The sequence below is a fragment of the Equus quagga genome, chromosome 13 (genome assembly GCF_021613505.1).
Source record: "Equus quagga isolate Etosha38 chromosome 13, UCLA_HA_Equagga_1.0, whole genome shotgun sequence".
NCBI classification, from domain to species: Eukaryota; Metazoa; Chordata; class Mammalia; order Perissodactyla; family Equidae; genus Equus; species Equus quagga.
In genome coordinates, this window is record NC_060279.1 from 17,115,526 (window position 1) to 17,135,425 (window position 19,900).

General features: G+C 44.8%; 1 protein-coding gene across 5 annotated transcripts in view; it reads left to right on the forward strand.

Annotated features, from left to right (window-relative positions):
* The first annotated feature begins 284 nt into the window (after positions 1–284).
* The window catches only part of NPL (N-acetylneuraminate pyruvate lyase), a 42,205-nt gene continuing 22,589 nt past the window's right edge, over positions 285–19,900 (forward strand). For 3 of the 5 annotated variants that reach the window (XM_046683197.1, XM_046683198.1, XM_046683200.1), the window contains exons 1-5: positions 287–423; positions 4,068–4,153; positions 13,166–13,239; positions 14,980–15,067; positions 19,166–19,223. In XM_046683197.1, coding sequence (XP_046539153.1) covers positions 355–423; positions 4,068–4,153; positions 13,166–13,239; positions 14,980–15,067; positions 19,166–19,223 — 375 coding nt within the window. In that variant the 5' untranslated portion in view covers positions 287–354. The other 2 variants (XM_046683199.1, XM_046683201.1) reach the window with 2 other exon arrangements.

The window sequence follows — 19,900 nt, forward strand, 5'->3', positions numbered from 1 at the left end:
AGTTCGGATGCTTGCAACTCTCGGGGGCCCAGGGCGGCGCGCGCGTGTTCCTTTAGCCCACACCGTTAGGGTACCGCCCAGGGAAGAGGAGACTCCACGGATGCATAACGTCTTGGGGGCGCGGGACGCGTGACCGTGCAGCTCCACCAGCGCCGCAGAAAGAGGCGCTCAACTACCGTCCCCAGGGCCCCGGGGCGTGGCGGGCACGTGGTGCCGGGCGGGGCATCCGCGGGGCCATAAAGAGCGCGGCGGGGCGGCGCAGAGCTGCGGCTGCACAGCGCGGAGCGGCGGCGGGTTCCGCGGCGGCGGAGGCTGACCTCGCGGCTCGGGTGAGCGCGGCCCGCGCTGGCGTGGATGGACGGACCGGGATGGACAGACCCCCACGGGGTCTGGGCAGAGGGACGCGGGGGACGAGACTCGGGGGTGGGTGAGACGGGGACGGCCTGAAGGAAAGGGGGAAGGCAGATAAGCTGGGAAATGGAGCTGGAGGAAGTGTGAATGCGACACTCTGCGGGCCGGGAGCAAGTGCCCGACAGACCCGGGCAGAGGGACCTGCGCCCCTGGATTCTTTCACACCGCATAGCCGGTCTCTAAGGATCCTTTGCCCAAAATGATCAGAATCATCAGTTGAGCAGAAGAGAGTTTAGAGATTAAATTGGATATAATTCTTTCATCTTACGGGGCATTGGTTGTATTTCTGCGTTTTGTTGTTTTTGTTTTTTTTAGTTTCTCTGTTATTTCTTCCTTTCCAAAGATTTCTCTCTCAAGTCATCTTCTTGCCCAGAGCCGCGTCCTTCTCCTCCTCCGGAGATTTTTTTTTTTTTTTTGAAACTTTGCCCTTTTAAGATCATTTGACTTCGGCAACCTGAATTCTTTGTACTAAGTGTTCTTGTCTGTGGATATAGGTAATAAGATCCAAGAATAATAGCCCCTCCCCAGTGTTTCAGTAAGAACATTCTAAGTTCACATTAAGCCTCAAATTTAGAAACTATCGATCGTTCTCAGTTACAGTTGTTGTTACAGTTGCAGTTGTGATCTTTTCTCCATCTGTTCCATAAGAGTCTCACAGTTCACAAAGTTAGCAAACTTGGCTCATTTATTTGGTGTATTGCTCTGTGCAGAGAGATTTTTGAAGCCGTTCCTGCTCCCTGATGGCTTACAGGCCAGAAGAGGAGCAGAAACTACCCTGCTAATAACTCTGATATAAGGTTTTTAATAAAAAGCAAGTGTTTGAGGAGTTCTGAGAGGTGAAAAATTGTTTTCATCTTGGCAGATCAGGGAATGTTCCCTAGCGTTTAAAAAGTGAGTTTTAAAAGTTGGCTAGACTGAAGGGGCTACAGTGGGAGATAATGGCATTCCCAGGTGGGAGAACCACAGGAGAAAGGGAAGCAGGCCAGTCAGTACAAGGTAGGGAGGAGCAACGGGAGACAGTGCAGTGCATGCACTCCAGGCATGAAGACATCTGTCCAGAAACCCAGACCGGGGAGTTTGGTGTTTATCCTGTGGAAGCCAGGGGATGTTATTGGCATTTTCTGTGCAGGGCAAAGGCAGAGCAGAAATGCCTGTGCTACTGGAAGATTAATCTGGCAGCCTATGTGGATTGAAGAAGAGTGAGGATTAGGATAGAGATGCCCGACTCCCATCCCACACCCCCACAGGCCCCAGGGTTTGAGTTTTTAATTAATCAGACTGCACCTAAGTGCACTTAACTTGATTTCTTTCAATAAAAGATAGGTATATATAACTGCCAGTCCAAGCTTCCGACCGTCCTAAGCATATCAGTGTAACTGCCCTAAGTATGGAGTAAATGCTACTAAAAGCACAACAATATGGAAGTTTTTAGTGTGAACATCCTAGTAGTGTTGAACTTAGGAGAATTTTAATGCTGAACCCAGCTCTCACGCTTAAAGTTTCTTGAGCCCCTATGGGCCCCTAGGTCCTGGGCTTATGCGCATTGGCCTAGATAAGAGGTAACAAAGGGTAAGTTATGAGAAGGGCAGTAGGGGGGGGGAGGGGGCGGGAAAGGATTGCAGGGAAAGAAGATAAGAGAAGTGAAGTGACTTAGTCCCTGAACTGACAAGAGTAATGAGGGTTGAAGAGGAGTTACCAGTAGAGCTGAGATGACAGGAAAGAGGGTGCTGGCAAGGGACTAATAATCGTACTTGCTGACGTGCTATAGCCATCAGACGGGCTTCACAGAGCGGACTGCACTCACCCTTATTATGTACCTGGCTCTGTCGTTAATCACTTTACAAGAAGTAGTGCGTTCAGTTCTCAACGACCCTAAGAAATATGGTCATGTTATCTCCATTTACAGAAGGGGAAACTGAATCACAGAGAGGTTGAATAATAGTGCCAAGGTCACAAAGCTAGCAGGTCATGGAGCCAGGATGCAGACCCGTGAAGTATGACTCTAGGGCTAGCACGCTCAGCCCTCTACTGTAAGAAACAAAGGAAGAAATCCTTCAGAGAATGAGACGGCAAGTTCCCCTTGGGGTATTGAGATGCTTGCAGAAGTGCCGGGAGGAGATATGCAGCAGGCATGGTATCGATCGTATCTGATGCTCAGACATTCCTCTGGGGTAGACAGGACCTGTGTAATTGGTCTGATGTTTTCCTCCTAGACCAGGTGATTACATTTTATCTTTCAAAACTTCCAACAGGAGTTTAGTCTCATCCTCAAACTAGGAAAAGTCGGAGAAATCTTAGTATCCTATATATCTGGTGAGGTTCCCCTTGACTGCCCTTCAGAACAGAGCAAAGCTACTTGAAGGATTTGACTTAATTTCAGGAGCAAGTCTTGCTGGGGACTCATCTGTTTGTAAGGGGAGGTATCAGATTGGCTTTCCACAAGGACCACAACTTTTGCTGTATTGTACTCTTTCATGTTTTTGTCCTGTTTCTGGTTTTAGGGGCTTACCTGAGCTGGGATGCTTGGGAGATATAGAAAAAGTAGAAGATGTGACCTCTGTACTCCATAAGTGTATACTCCTTTTTGGGGATATGACAGCTATAAAAAGCAAACAAAATGAGCTAGTTCATAATAATTATATGTGTCAGATTTAAGTATAGTGGGCATTGGGTTTTTAAATATACCAGTGACCTCAGAACTTATACCCCCTCTTGTTGATTACCTATAGACATCACTGTATTTGCTCTAAGCCAACCATCTTTTATGTAATTGTCACCAAATACTATTTGATATTTTATTTTCTTCTTTAATTGTTAGACTCTGCTTTTGTAGTTTCAAATTTTTATGTCTTCCAGCTCAAAAAATAATAATGCTTCTGCGACTAGTAAGTGGCGGAGCTGGGAGTTGAACCAGGCAGTCTGCCTGCAGAGTCCAGACTATTAAGCACAATGCTCTATTGCTCTCATTGCCAGTTTTGGACAACTTCTTGGCTTTTTTATGCTGATTATGGACATGTACACTCTCTGCCAGATGGTGAGGGATCCTTTTGCCCCACGTGAGTGAGGTCAAGTTGACTCGGCACTGGTCTCCCCATCTGTGGAGGTCATCATCCAAACAATCTGAACACCTCATTCAGTCACCCACACATTCATCACTTTTTAATTGAACACGAGGCGTTCAGCAAAGTGCTCAATGTGGGGAAAGGAAAGACAATGAGATATGTCCCCTGTCCTGGGAGCTTGGTCTAGTGGGGGAGAGGTGAATAAATAATTGTGATGCAGTTTACATGGTTTGCTGGAACTAGGAAAACAGGGCAAAACTGGTCAAAATTAGAATTTGAAAGAATCGTTCAATAAATTTGAAAATAGTTTGATTGCCTCAGTCATCTATATAGATAAAATGGGAGGCCTTTGTGATGATAGTTTCCCGGAACATTGCTGCCTTCTTGTCACCACCGTCTCCTGTCTTTAAAGAATAATTTCCTCCCCTATAGAATTAAGCTCTAAAATTTTACATTCCTCTCATTTGCTCTGTGTGTTTGTGTCCTTGTAAGCATTTCTCACAGTTCTAAACTGGGAACAGACTTTGCCCAGGAGTTTTATCATTAATTAGCGTTCCTTGAAGAAGGAAAAGAATCACATTGTATGTTTTCCAGACTCTTGTCAGCAGCTCAATGGCCTCCCCGAAGAAGAAACTTCAAGGTCTTGTTGCTGCAACCATCACGCCGATGACCGAGCATGGGTAACTATCATTTGGGACCTAAAGAAATTTGTTCTCACTCTGCCAAAATGGACAGAAGGTCTCGATCATAACAGTCACTCAGACTCTGCCTCTGTCGCCAAAGGGCGGCTTCTGTCAGTCACCCTGCTGCACTGTCTCTGACCCCAAGTCAGAGAGGAGGTCTCTATACCACAAATAGTGCAGACAGAGAGAAGGTAAGATGTGGCAGCTTGCCTTTCTGCCAGTGTCTGTAGCTCCACAAAGCAAATCCTCCTTGGATTTCATCAGAGCCCCGGCTTTGCCAAATAAAGCCAGTGGAGCTGAATAAGGAGAATCTCATTTGAGCAAGATTTGATGTCAAGCACTGGCCTGTCCCCTCTGGATCCTGTCTCTAGACGCCTGCGTGACTTCACCCCGGGCTGTTCATAGACTTCATGAAAATGTCCTGCCCTGAGGAAAGTGGGAAAGGTAACTAACTGCAAGGTGGCCCCCTTAGGGGTGTTTACAGTCTCATTCCAACATTGGTTAAATGTTGGGGAGCCTGCAGGAGTGGGAGGTTACAGCAGATGTTTGCTGAGAAATCATTACCCAAGCAAGTATTTTACTTCCAGATGAATAGTATGGTGGTTCCTTTGCTTATACTATCAGATAATTTGCCATAGGTGTTCATGCACAGACTATAACTCCTCTCTGGATATTGCCATTAATAAAAAGGAGATTCATCTACCTCCTGGATCTAAATGTTTTTGACCTGTTAAAGGAATCAGTCTACCGAAATAGAATTTTGGCTTCTTTAAGCTTCTCCTTTCTTCCTCTATAAAATATAATGATAATCATACCTACATCATGGAGTTATGAGCATTAAATGAGATTATCCATATAATACTGCTTAGCACAGGGTCAGTATGTACTTAGGTCAATAAGTTTGAACTGCTATTGTGGCATAAGATGGGTGAAAGGAAGATGAGGTATTTAAGATATCTTTAAATAAGACTTTCGTTTTTTTGGTCTTCTGTTGGTGAATTTGTAAACCTTAAGCCTACCCCTTTAAAGTCGATGAAATTTCTCATGACACTCTTCTCATTCAAAGTTGGCCATATCACAGTTTTCCCTTAGATCATTGGAGTTCAAGGCTTCCAGCTTCTAAGATTCATGAAAAATCACATCTTTACTGGGTCTAAGTAAAATTCTTGGTGAGATGGCATTTAGATTACTCAGTGGTTAACAGCAATTTTTTTTTTCTGTTGCTCTCTTTCCACTAGTTCTAGAAGAGCCTGAAGTCAGCTTTTTCTCAGTGTGTCAGCCACTTATTGGGCAGATAAAACAGAAGACATGTGATTGCATGAGCAAGCAGAGTTTACTTCCTATTATGGAGTAACATCCTGTGTACAAGCTCAAAACACTAAGTCTGGTTGATGCTCCTGTAACCTGTTTAATCAGACCCCTCGTAGTCTACAAGTGGCTTCTTAAAACAGCCCTTTTTGTTCATCTGGGACTCACTGAGAGTATCAGTGTGTTTGTCCTCCTTATTCTGCTGTTTTCCTGGGACACCAGGCCCTGTGTATTAGAGGTTTCAAAAATGACTCTGCTTTGCTGGGTCCTTCTCCTTTTCCCAAATACCTCTGGCCCTGCTGCCTCCATTTCACTATTTCCTCTTTTTTCATCAATTCTTTTCTCTTCCAGGACCCTCACTTTCCTCAGGTGTGAAATCAAAATAAGAATGCATTTTTTTGTAAGGGCCTTGTTAGAATTAAACTAAATTATAATGTGTGTTAGTATGTAGCACAGAGTAGGCACATAAGCTTTGTTAGTTTCCTTCTCCCACCACCTGCTCCATGCAAACATTCCTATAGGTACAAAGCAGGTTTGGAGCACATGCCAAGAGCAGGTGAGCATTAAGCTACTTGCCCACAAGGGAATCTGCACTTCAGACATGTTTCCAAGACACAGGACAAAAAGAAAGGTCACTGGAATCTAACACCTGGAAATTCTTCCTGGTGACCTGCTGTCACAGAAATTTTCCTAACCTGGCTCATGCTGTATACCTTGGCCTCCATAATTTGGAATGGCTGAGCAATAACTATTCCCCTGCATCCTTTTGTCTTAGTAATTCTAAGGAATATTCATTAATGATTCAACTCTCTGAATTTAAGTTGATATCCTGCACTGGGGGAGATTGGCAGAAAGAACATGGTTAAATGGATTTTAGTTAGAGTATCTGGGTTCTTGACCACCAGCTAGTTGTCTGACCCTGGGGAGGTCTTGTCACTGTTTAAAAGTTCCCTTTCATAGTTGCAAAGAGAAGGTGTTCAACCACATTATCCCTAAGACCTATTCGAATTCTAAGAGTCTGTGGTCCTTTCGTGTTGTCATTAGGGATATTGTGGTGATCCCCATGAATGAGAATGTGTGAAGTCCCTGCAACTCCAGTGCATCCTCCACACTGGCGCCCAGTGAGCATCCTCGGAAATAAAGCTAATCATGTCACTCTTCTCTTTAAGAATCTCTGTTGACTCCCTTTTGTGTAAGCCTTGCTACTCATTGTATGTCCGTGGGCCATTTGCTCCAACATCGCATAGGAACTTGCTAGAAATGCAGAATCTCGGGCCCTACTACATACCGCTGAACCAGAACCTGCATCCCCGGGTCATTCTGTAGCACATTAAGGTCTGAGACGAACTGGTCTAAAGTGTAAAGCCCAGACTCTGGGATGACATAGTTACTCCTTTACAATCTACCTTTCCTGCTTTGTTTCTGTTTCCCCAAACACCTCGTACCCTTTCTTCCCTCTGTGCCTTTCCCCATTCTGTTTCCTCTGCCTTTTTCTGTCGCCAGTGTCTCCTTTCTCTACTCCACTGCACACTTCTGTTCACTGGTCAAAACCCACCTTTGGTGAGTCTTTCCCATTTTCCCTAAAAAGAGTTAGAGAGCCCTCCCCTGTGAGCCCACAGCACCGTGTACATATCTTTTCACATTACATTAGAATTGTGTCATTATAATAATTACTACAATAACTCTGTTACATATCTATCTCTCCCAACAGGCTTTGAGCTGCTTAACCTTACTCAACAGGTATTTACTGAGTATCAGGCAATACTGAGGACTGAGCATGTATGTTATTTATCTTTGTATCTTAAACATGTGGCACAGGGTGTGGTACATTTATTTCGTGATGGGTACTTTTGTTATTTCATGAGGAAAGGGAGCTAACACTGACTGGCTAAACACCATGTGTCAGTCACTGTCCTGGGCAGCTTAATATACACGTTGCCATTTAATCTTCACAGCAACTCTGTTAAAGGGCTCTTATCTCTGTTTTTGCAGTTGATGAAACCAAGATCCTAAAGATTAATGCTTACCCCTAGCCACATGGCTGAAAAGGAAGAGTTTTTCTCTACCCATCCCAACTCTTATGTTTTTCTACACCAGAGTGAAAGGCTTTTGCTTTCCTTAGTTGTTTCAAGAAGTCACTTTTTCCTTCAGGCAAGTACCCAGTCATTAGGACAGAAAGTCCATTTTCAGATTGGCCAAGATGTCACTAAAAAGTCGTGTTTTCTCTCTTTAATGTCCTTGACTTCACCATGGGAATCTTCACAACACCCTGTAGTAAAAACAAAGTTAGAGCGGTTCTGGCCCACTGGAGTCGGAGTTGTATAGATTATTGTCTTTTTAACTGTGTTGGTACACTCAATGACCCAGGCTCCCAGAACAGAACGTTGTCTACCTCTGGCAAGATGGGGCAGTACGGTCCCTGCATGCTTCTCTGCTGAAGGAGTTTTGAAATAGCCGAGTAGAGTTATTTTGCCGAAAGCGTACATAACTTCCATCTGACTTTGACTGCTGAGAGTTATACATAACAGGCAAAAAAGTGGAATGTCAGATTTTCTGATATGCATGCCACATCATGCCAGTTATGAAAAGAGCCTGTCCTGGTGATTCTGTATTCTCAAAGTGAAAGTCTTTCCCTGTGTGTCATGCACCAGGAGAGGAAATGAACAGCAATAGGGAAAGCCACGTCAGAAAAATTCTGTTATCCTTATACCCTAAGGGAAGAGAGAAAGTTCGCATGCAGTTTCACAGTTCGGTTTGTCCAAAAATAATTTGGTAAACTTTTTCTCCTCTTATATAGTTTGAAAGTAAACTAAATGTCCAAGAATAGAGGATTAGCTAAATGGTTTATGTTCGGCTGTACATGAAATGCTGTGTAGCCAGTGTAATAATGGTATCTGAAGATGTGGGAAAATATTCAATTTGGGCTGCTAAGTGAAAAAAATATGATGCTATGTACAATATGACTTTATTTATTTAGGAAAATACTATATTATGTATTTGTGAATAGAAAAATATCAAACTAATAAGTAATAATCTCCAGGGAGATCCTGAGGGTTTTTTTCCCCTTTTTTATTGTGTGTAGCTTCTAAAATAAACTATATAGCTTTTGTAATATGAAAAAAATAAGTACTTTTATTTAAAAAAGAAAAATCATGGACCTAAGGCAAAGAATCCGAAGCCATGAGAATTGAAATTAAGACATTGAATTGGAGTTAAGTATGGGAATGACCGCAGCAGGCATGGCATTTGGTTCTGGGACACTCTCCCCTGTGGTGGCCAGTGGTTAGATCTGTGCTTGGAGCTCACAGAGGAAGAGACAATGCAATGGAAAGCCAAGCCAGTGTTTTCAAGTGAACTGGCTGTGCCACCTCTTGCTTCCCTGAGCAACAAGCCCCAACCAGCCAGCCAGTGGGGAGAAGAAGAATCTAATCTCGTCGTTTCCATCCTTTCTAGTGACTTCCTGATAACGGATGGAGTGCCTGCAGCAAGGACCGTAAACCCAGATACCAAGGGGAGGGCGAGTAGGGTGGGAAAACAGGGAAAGAAGCGAAGTCCCAGAGACAATTATCATCCTGTTGCCTCCTTAGCCCTGCTATTTGGGGCACCTTTGTGACAAATGTGACAACAGCCACGGGTGATTTCACTGCGCTCACTTGTGACTGGAGCTGCTGAGCATCTCTGCCGAGGGCCACAAATTTGCACCTCTAATCAGGCAGGAATCTGCAATCCCTGAGGTGACCTGAGGGGCTTCTGTGCCTCCGAAGGGGGCAGTCACTGCTCTTCCCAGCCAGTTGGTGCTGTATGGAAATGTAGGCCTGGCCTTGTTAGATCTTCTGGCTTTGCAAATAAAAGTCTTTTTTTTTTTTTAACATGAAAAAAATTCTAACATTGTGAAAGTCAAACAGTGTGCTTAGGAATCATCCCTTATCAACCTGTGATCTTTCTAAGGGGATTTGGTAGTTCCAAAAGGCCGTAAGTCCAGGGATGTTTTTGGGTGACTCTGCCACTGCCCCAGAAGTCCCACGATTAGTGTCACTCTTGTGGGCTAGGGGCATTTTATAAGACGCAGAAAACTGCTTTCTTGAAGAGATAGATGACATATCACCCGTTAGCACCCCTAACCTGAGTGAAATTGTCGTAGCTGTCATCCAGCAAGGCCTAACGGAGCGTGGGGAGGGCGTAGTGTAGACAGAAGCACTACCCACTGAAGCCATAAAATAGTGTGGAATTCACTGAGGAAGGAGAAGGAACCATGGGTTTCACTTACTGGCCTAGATCTGCCTAGGGTGCAGCCAACTGCCAGGAAAGAGGAGGACGCTGGAGTAGGGCCAGACAAATAGCAGCTCTGGAGGATGTAGGTGGGAGGGAGGATGATGGGATTTCATCCTATTTATTATTCCACCTCCTCCCTGGAGTTTCCTTCCCAGCCTCCCTCATTGGAATTAGCAGTCCCCCTGCTGAACCCCTGTACACTTTAACTCAGTCATATCCTTCATCATATTTTCCTCAATATTTTAGTTATTTATATATGCTATCTCCTTTGCTCAGTTAAAATCATAGTGGAATTTAAACGCATCGTGCCAGTATGGGTATAAGCTGCCTTTAAGGCAGAGATGATGGGTATTTCACCATCGTTGTAAGTTTCTGAGTCACGCCTCCTTTACCAGCCTTTATTGAGCATCCGCGCCATGCCAAGTGCAGACAAGGGATTGTAAGTGTAAAAGGCACAGCTCCTGCCTTTCAAGTTCTTGCTCAAGCCTGGAGAATGGATATAAACAATTTACTGAATGATTTTCATGATGACAGAGATGTGAGCTTTGCTGAGAGTGTGAGATATTTCCAGTTTTTGTCACTGAGGAGTAATAACAGCATTTAATTGGAGCCAGACAGAATGCTGAGCACTTGTACTGGGCTCATTAGAGGCCTACTCGAGGGGAGTGGGCAGTGTCCCTGCTGAGTTTAGAGTCCACGTTGGGGGATACACACATACGCCCTAGAAGACTCAGTTGGTTTCTTCTCCTTAAGGATTTCTGAAAATGGAAGCAAGCTCTCCAGCTTCCCTTCCCAAATGAGAAAGCATTAGATTAAACCAGAAGAATGCAGATCAGAGTGAGGACAGTGCCTAGCAGGCCTCGACCATCCAGAGCTCTGCAGGCCTGTCCTTGGTGAACAAGCCAGGCCTGCTCTCAGTGTCTTTGAGGGTGTGGCCAAGGTGGGACAGGGAGGTATCAAGACTTCAGTGAGGGCCGGCCAGCCCAGTGGTGCAGCGGTTAAGTTCGCACATTCCACTTCGCACGTTCCACTTCTCGGCAGCCCGAGGTTCGCTGGTTCGGATCCCAGGTGCGGACATGGCACCATTTGGCATACCATGCTGTGGTAGGCATCCCACATATAAAGTAGAGGAAGATGGGCATGGATGTTAGCTCAGGGCTAATCTTCCTCAAAAAAAAAAAAAAAAGACTTCAGTGAAAGTATACAGGAGCCACTGTGTTTGAATCTGTGACTCCGACAGGCTATTGCCCAGTGAGTTTATTTCCAGTTTCCAACCTGTGATTCATAAGTCTCCTGGGTCTGCCAGAGGCTGTTTCCTGGTTGCTTGCATGAGTAGATGGACATCAGTGGTCAAAACCAGAGTTAGTGTCACACAAACAAAGCGCCTGCTGATTGTCCTGCATTTCAGAGCTTATCCCAAGTGGGGAAGAGCTGATGGAAGCAGCAAGGAGCAGGTGTACAGTCATGAGCCACATAATGACATTTTGGTCAACAGCGGACGCATGGTCCCATAAGATTAATACTATATAGTCTAGGTGGGTAGTAAGCTACACCACCTAGATTTGTGTAAGTCCACCTGTGATGTTTGCACAACAAGAAATTGCCTAACAGCACATTTCTCAGAACTTCTCCCCGTCGTTAAGCAACTCATTACTGTATTGTAAAGGTGTGGTTCCAAGAGGCCAGAAATGTCTGAGGCAGAGAGATTTCGAGAAGTTGAGCAGGTCAGGCTGACCTAAATGAGGGTCTCGAGATGGATTGTCTAGGCAGCTCACTTCTCCATCCTCCATTTATGTAAGAACAATCTAAATTCGTTCCTGTCATGCATTCAAGGAGCCTTCCCTGCTTAGCAAAACTGAGACCAGGATTCTGCATTTGAGCGAGTGGGGCAGGGCAGTGCTGGGGCGTGAGCCATCACAGAGGGAGTCTGCTCCCCTTGGAGGCTTATAACTACATGAAAGCACACCTTTTCCCAAGTGGCAGGCTCCAGCTAGTTGTCATTTGCGTGTTGTGGGCATTGATTGCCTGTGCAGTCTTTGTTTTATCTCTGTTGTTTCTATTCCCTTTGACAAATACCTTTTGATGTCTTTGTTTTCTCTATGCATCAGATTTTTTGTGTTGTTTTTGTTTTTTAAGGAATATAATAATAAAGATGAAAAGAATGTTAATAAGGTTAAAATTAAGTTAGGATTCTCTGGCCCCATTGACAAAAATGCAAACGGCAGCCAACTGGTACTTTGTGTTCTTGGCAAGGTAACCAGGGGTTCTGCAACATTTAACGCAGACTTGCCACACAGTTTTCCTTTGGATTTTCTCTCTCCATCCCCTATCCTTCCCATCTTCATTTTGATGGAGAACAGGTCGCTTTCTATGATTTGTATGTGAGTCCGTTTCCAGATTTTAGAATCAATAAGGAAAAGAGCCTTTATTGCCTTAAGCATCAGATCCTTACAAAGTCAGAGCTCTTCAAACTGCACAGTGCATGCAGATCACATGAGGATCTTGTTACAATGCAGATTTTCACTGGGTAGGGCTCCGTGGGACCTGGGACTCTGCATTTCTAACAAACTCCCCCAGGTGCCTTGCCTGCTGCTCCGCAGACACGCTTTGAGAGGCAAAGTGACACAAAGTTCCTTTCCAAATGTTAATCCTCTTCAATTTAAAACTAGCAAAAACAGTTTAAGCCTTCATTTGTTATCACAAATATTAAGTGCTGGGGCTGACCCGGTGACCTATTGGTGAAGTTCATACACTCTGCCTTGGCAGCCTGGGGTTCACAGGTTCAGATCCTGGGTGCAGACGTATGCACTGCTCATCAAGCCATACTGTGGTGGTGTCCCACATACAAAATGGAGGAAGATTGGCACAGATGTTAGCTCGGCAACAATCTTCCTCAAGCAAAAAGAGGAAGATTGGCAATAGATGTTAGCTCAGAGGCAATCTTCCTCACCAAAAAACAAGAAAGAAAAAAAGAAAAAACTATTAACTGCTGAAATTCTTAAATTGTTAAGATTGAATTTTCCTATCTTGTAAACCTAAAAAATTATTGTTTCCGACTGAATGTAAAATGTTAAGTTCTTTTTTAACCATGCTCCCAACCATTGCTCTTCCTAAAAAGGGCAAAAGATGATTAAGTAACTACTTTTTAAATATTACTTGTGATGAGATTTAAAGGTAAAGCCTTTGTTGATAACTAATAGTGTTTTGCTCACATAAGTGAGACACACCTGACTGAGTAGAGAAATCACCAGACTCAGGAGAAAAAAAAAGCATTACTCAGAGCAGGCTAAGAATTTCACAAACTGATTAGGTGGATTTTAATAAATATTAACAAGAGAGAAGAGTTTATAGACTTGGAGTTTGGTTGAATAAAAATGTCAAAAAAAGCTAAATATGCATTGTTTTCTATTTCTTTTTCCTGTCTTTTAGAGAAATCAACTTTTCAGTAATTGGTCAGTATGTGGATTATCTTGTGGAAGAACAGGGAGTGAAGAATATTTTTGGTAAGTCATTTTTAGAGATTTCACTACATATCTCTAGCTCAGTCCTCAGAAAATAGCTCTCAACTGATTGCTAACCAGGAGGTCACAGTGTCACTGTGTCATCGGTTGTGACTGAGCCTGGCTAAGCTGTGTAAAATCCATGAATTTGTGGACTCATCCATTTTAAGCCTATAAAGCACTCAGGAGATTATCTAATTTGCTGGTGTGCCTTCCAAACAGATAAGTTATTATTTGTATTCCCATTTAAAGAAGAAAATCTATGGCTCAGGTATATTATTTAGGTTGCTCAAGTCCACTCAGCCAAGAGGTGGTAGGGTAACTACAAAACCCAGCCTTCTCTCTCTTAAGGGGCTTCACTCTCACTTCACCCAGACCTCTCCTACTGTAAGCGTAAGAAAGGCTCTAAGTGCGGCACACAGAGGAATCGTGGGTCTAGCACTTACACTCGTTTACTTCATAGACGATGGAAATTAAAAGATCAGACCTTGAACATTTTAAGCCTGAGAACTATACTTACCTGCGATTGAGCTGCCCCTCGTGTTGCGTTCTCGTCACTCGGCCCCTTGGATTGCTTCTCATTCTGGGGACACTACACCTTGGCCCTGAGCTACTGCTCTGCCAGCAGGGGCCGCTTCAGAACTGGAGGCACTGTGGTCATAATCAGAACAGGCTAAAACTTCTGTGAAGAGGTGTCCAGCCCACATGTCAAAAGCGAAACCTGATTATAGAACCTCTTGGTGTCCCTCTATAGCTCCAGCCCATAGATGGGGAGACAGATTCTTCCTCCTCAGAGGGCTACAGGTTCCCGTGGGTTTGGGGAAGAAGTAGGAACATCCCTGCTACTGGAGCATGCTTGACTTGTGTCAAGACCCCAAAGGAATGATAAAATCTTTCCTGCTGCCCCTCGCCTCCCACCCTCCTCCTCTGCCCCAATTGAGTGCTCAGCATTGGAGATCCAAAGTGCCGCCATATGCATTAGGCCCCAGTAATGTATCCTAGTGCCACTTGCATCCTTTCTGTGATCCATTAAGAGATGATTGTCGTAGAAGGGAAAGTTTGGCAATCATACAGATGTAGATTCAAACTTAGGTTATTTAGCGATTCAGAACCTCACATTTTCATTTGTAAATGAGAAGAATCATTCGTACTTTGCTGGGTTGTTGTGAGAATAAGTGAATATATAAGAGTGCTTGCTACAAGAAATATTAATATCCTAGTGCTTTCTTATGAATTATCATTTAAAACATGAGCTGTCATAGAGCACTGCCACGTCAGACTTAGACAGAGGTCGTGTTAGATCTGTCATATATACCACTGTCCTCGTAAGTAACTCCCACTTACGACCACTTGACATCCCAGTACTCAATGGTCTTGATTTTCCTGTCCTTCAAACCCAAATATAGAACTGGGGGATGTGTTTGGAGATTTGCCTAAAATGTGGGCAGTCATCTCTGTCTCCATTCGAAATATGTGCTCTCTGTCCCTGATAGCAAGGACAGATTGTAATTACAAGTCATAATTAACCTTCCTGCTGCCTTTGACAAGGGGAAGGCAGAAAAAAGACTGAGTCTCAGGTGAAAGTGGAAACATGGCATTTTCCCCTCCTGGATTCTGTCTTCTGATGTTTCTCTGTGTCACTTGCTCGTAAGCAGGGATTTCTGACCCTGCACTCCCAGCATTGGCGTTGGAGGAGCAAAGTGTGTTTGTTGGTCCCACTGACTGCCTCTTTGTTTGGAACAGTGAACGGCACAACGGGAGAAGGCCTGTCCTTGAGCATCTCAGAGCGCCGCCGGGTCGCAGAGGAGTGGGTGACAAAAGGGAGGAACAAGTGAGTGGCCCCACGGTGATAAAAACTCTCATCTGCAAGAGCTGGAGTGCGGCTCTTCCCTGGGTGGCACAGCCTCCCCACCTTCTGCTCAGAGGCCAGGCTCAAGGTCAGCTTGTGGGAAAATGAGCAGGACCCGAGGATCCTAACACCTGGGCAAAGAGCTGAGGCGGAGGAGCGCCCTTCCTTTCTGTGTGCAAGAGCAGCGGGACTGCAAGACACACCTGGCCCTTAGAGGTTCCATCTGGAAACTGGAAACTGCCTCTTATCTATCTACCAGGCCAGTCCCCCCTGGGTTACCTGTCCTTGGGCTAAGGGGACATGAGAGGAAGGTGCTGGTGACCAACTCTGCTCTGCTCCTGGCTCTTCTGCTGAACAACTCATGCTCCTTCCCTTCTCAGGATGGATGCCTATCAACCCTGTTGCTTCCTCAGAGATCTTCTCAGTGCGTATGACTCAGCATGCTCTTTATGGTACTTCCTCATAATCTTACGGAACTTTCTGCATCCTCCAAGCTTCAGTGTAATGATATATTTTTGTTATAATGCTCAATTCATGCCAGGGTTAAACAAATAGGACAGGAGCAGTTCAAGAAGCACATTCAATTAATCAAGCTTTATTCATTGTCTATTTTGGGGGCCACCCCAGTGGTGCAGTAGTTAAGTTTGCACATTCCACTTCAGCAGCCCAGGGTTTGCTGGTTCAGATCCCAGGTGCAGACATGGCACTGCTTGTCCAGCCATGCTGTGGCAGACATCCCACATATAAAGTAGAGGAAGATGGGCATGGATGTTAGCTCAGGGCCAGTCTTCCTCAGCAAAAAAAAAAAAAAAAAAAAAAAAAAGGAGAATTGGTGGCAGATGTTAGCTCAGGGCTAATCTTCCTCAAAAAAGAAAAGTGCATTTTCTATTTTTTGGTTGTGTATTATGCACTGTGCTGGCACTGAGGATATAAAACAGCTCTCTGCACTCAGGTTGCTTACTGTCCAATGGAGATGTCAGATCATGGAAACTAACCTTAAACTGATCCTTGTGATAAGTACTATAAACAGGCATCAGGGAAAGGAGTGATTGCTGTTGCCTTAGGGGGAGGCGAAGAGTAGAGGGAAGTCCCAAGTGAGCCAGGAGCAGAGGTGGTCAGTGTGAAGCCCATGGCCACCTTGGGAATCTTTTATTTTTTGAGGAAGATTAGCCCTGAGCTAACTACTGCCAATCCTCCTCTTTTTGCTGAGGAAGATAGGCTCTGAGTTGACATCTGTGCCCATCTTCCTCTACTTTATACGTGGGATGCCTACCACAGCATGGTGTGCCAAGCGGTGCCATGTCCACACTTGGGATCAGAACTTGCGAACTTAACTGCTGCGCCACTGGGCCAGCCCCACCTTGGGAATCTTTAAATGGCTCCCGAGCACCTTGAGGACTCTGAAATTGTATTGCATGCCAAGTTGAGTGTATGTCCACATAAGCATTTTCTGGTGATCCGTCAGCTTTCAGCTAATTTTCCATCAGGTCCTGGTTCCAAAAATATTAAAGACCATGGGCAGAGTGAGAAAAGAAGAAGGTTAAGGATAAACATTAAGAAAAGCACCAGATGGGCTGGCCCGGTGGCGCAGTGGTTAATTTAGCACGTTCCACTTCTCGGCGGCCCGGAGTTCGCTGGTTCGGATCCCGGGTTTGGGCATGGCACCGCTTGGCAGAAAGCTATGCTGTGGTAGGCATCCCACGTATAAAGTAGAGGAAGATGGGCATGGATGTTAGCTCAGGGCCAGTCTTCCTCAGCAAAAAAGAGGAGGACTGGCAGTAGTTAGCTCAGGGCTAATCTTCCTCAAAAAAAAAAAAAAAAAAGCACCAGAAATAAGGGGGACAGCAAAGTGGGCAGAGACAGAAAGCCCTCAGGAGGGTAGGAGGGAGGTCGGGCGTGAATGTTGTCACTGCCGGAAGGGTGGTTTCAGAGAGCTGCGATGCAGCGTGGAGGTTAAGAGCGAGGACTGTAGAGCCAGCCCGCCTGAGTTTGGGTCCTGGCTCTGCCTCTTACTAGCTCTGTGAACTCAGGCAAGTCACTTAACTGCCCTGTGCTTCATCTGTAAAATAGGAATAATAGCACCTATCTTGTAAGGTGGTGGTGAGGATTCGAACAGTGCCTGACACATAGTACTAAGTATTATATAAGAATTCCTTGTAATTATTTGCAGAAGATGCTGTGTTCGTTATAACATTTGTTATAATAATTATTAGATGCTGTGAAAGTCAGTAGCTAGAGGACTGAGAAGACCATTTGAAGTGACCAGTGACCTCAAGAGCAGAGCCAGCAGGTTATTGTGGCAGAAGCAGACTGCGGTGAGCTGTAGAATGCAGCAGACGTGTGGAAGTGGGGGCAGTGAATGCAGCTTATTCTCGCAAAAACCTTCCTGGTGAAGGGAAGGAGAGATGGAGTCGTAGATTAAGGAGGAGGAAGCAGGATTAAAAGAAGGGTAGTTTCTTTTCTTCAAGTGGAGAAGTCTTGAGCACGTTTCTATGTTGAAAGCACACTGCCATGGGAGAAGGGATTAAAAGAAAGTAGAGAACTGATGCCTTTGATGGAAGGTCTTGGCAGGGGGCTTGAAATAAAACCAAAAGTAGATGGAGTAACTTTAGAAGACAGCTGAGAAGCTGGGAGGAAAGCATAGATGGTGACATAGCTGAGTGTAGAGGTGAAGAGGGGGAAAAGTAAGAGAGACTGTGTGAAACCATCTTTAGCTTTGGTGTGTAAGAAGCGAAGACATCTGCCAAGAACAAGGAGTCGGGATGGAATTTAGAGCTTGAGGAGAATAGTCAAGATTTGGAGTAACCGCTGCAGGAAATTGGAAAGGGAAGTGAGTCATGGCGACCAGAAGGCTTTTTGGAGCCTCATTCTCCTGAATTGGGAAATTTCAAGTTTGTATTAAAGCCATAGGGTGGTTTTCTCTAGAAGCAGGGTGGAGAGGAGGAGGGTATAGATTATTGCTTTAACCTAAGCCTGGAGGAAGGGTAGTGAAGGGTTTAAGGAGGCTGTGCAGGAAGGCTGTTGGTAAGAGGAAAACACATCAGCCAGCCTTCTCTTCTCCTTTCGGAAGTCTTCTGCTATCCTTTAAAAATGCAAACCTGATCATGTCGCTTCCCACTAGTTCCTATTTTACCTAAGATACAACAAGTCAAGGATCATGGGAGGACTCAGTGATTGGGCCTAAGCAGGCACGTGGTGTCTCCATCCCTTGAGGATGGTATATGTGTCATTCAGAGTCCGTCGCTGACTGAGTTCACGGCTGAGTTTTGTTAATCCTTCCTGAGAATACCAGTCCTGCCGTGGCCTCCCCCCTCGGGGCCATGTGAAGCACCCCCAAAGGTGAACATTGGAGTCTCAGAAAACCTCTCTTGCAGCCGAATTCTGAGGACTTACAAGATAGGGAAAAGATTTTTACAGCGAATTCATTTCTCATATAGCTGGTTTCTGGTTGTGCTCTTTGAGGAATCTCTTTATTTTTATCTCCAACCAAAAATATCTCAGTTTTATACTTATCTTCACGCACATGGCACTATCAAATACAGCCTCTAAAACAATGCTTAGTCGGGTCCGGCCCAGTGGTGCAGCCATTAAGTTCACACATTCTGCTTTGGCACCCGGGGTTCACTGGTTCAGAACCCGGGTACAAACCAACACAGTGCTTGTCAAGCCGTACTGTGGTAGGCGTCCCACATATAAAGTAGAGGAGGTTGGGCACGGATGTTAGCTCAGGGCCAGTCTTCCTCAGCAAAAAGAGGAGGATTGGCAGCGGGCATTAACTCGGGGCTAATCTTCCTCAAAAAGAAAACAATGCTTGGTCAAAATAAGTATTCAAGTATTGATTAATCAGTTTGTTGGTTTCAAAATTCCACTGCCTGGTTGAACCTTAAATTTTATTCCCTGGACATTATTTTTAGTCCCTAATTACATTGATCTTAAATAGACCACTGTAGAATTTAATAGTCTTGAGATTGAGGTTAATGAGATGTTCACCAACTGCTGAAACCAGCACAAACCAGGATGGCGAGGCCATCTGTGTTACTGTAAACTTCAGGTGATGCCACAGTGTGTTCTCTTTTGCAGGTTGGATCAGATAGTAATTCACGTAGGGGCGCTGAGCTTGAAGGAGTCACAAGAACTGGTATGTATGCAGGTCCACCTGGGAGAGACCACTCAAGGGGCCTCCTCACTAGTAGTGACATTTTTCATGAAATTTGGCTAATTTTCTACTCTCTAGTGGTGCATCGGTTGGCATGTTTAGAGTTTGTTGCTAACCTCTAGTATCTAAGCTGTAGGTGAAATAGTAAATCACTTATTCCAGGATGGTTGTGATATTGTAATTTACAATAATATGTATTTGGTCTTTGTCCCATTTCTGGCACAGAGCTCCTAAAATCCTTGGAATTTCCTGTGATGAGAGCAATAAAGATGTCTCTTTTTATGTTAATGAGGTGATTTTTGGAAAGCACCTAAGAATGGGGGCCGGTTACCAGGAGAACCGAGCATGTAACTAGAGAGTTGGAACTTTCAGCCCCAACCCTCAACCTCCAGGGAGGGGAAGGGATGGAGCTGGAAGTTGAAACAATTGACAATGGCCCACGATTTAATCAATCAGCCTACCTAATGAAGCCTCCATAGAAACCTAAAAGGGCGAGTTTCAAAGAGCTTCCAGATAGGTGAACCTGTGGAGATTTGGGGAAGGTGGCACCCTGGAGCTCAGAGAGGGCATGGACTCCCCAACCTTTCTTCATCCCTCGCCCTATGCATCTCTTCCATCTGGTTGTTCCTGAGTTATATCCTTTTGTAATAAACTTGTGA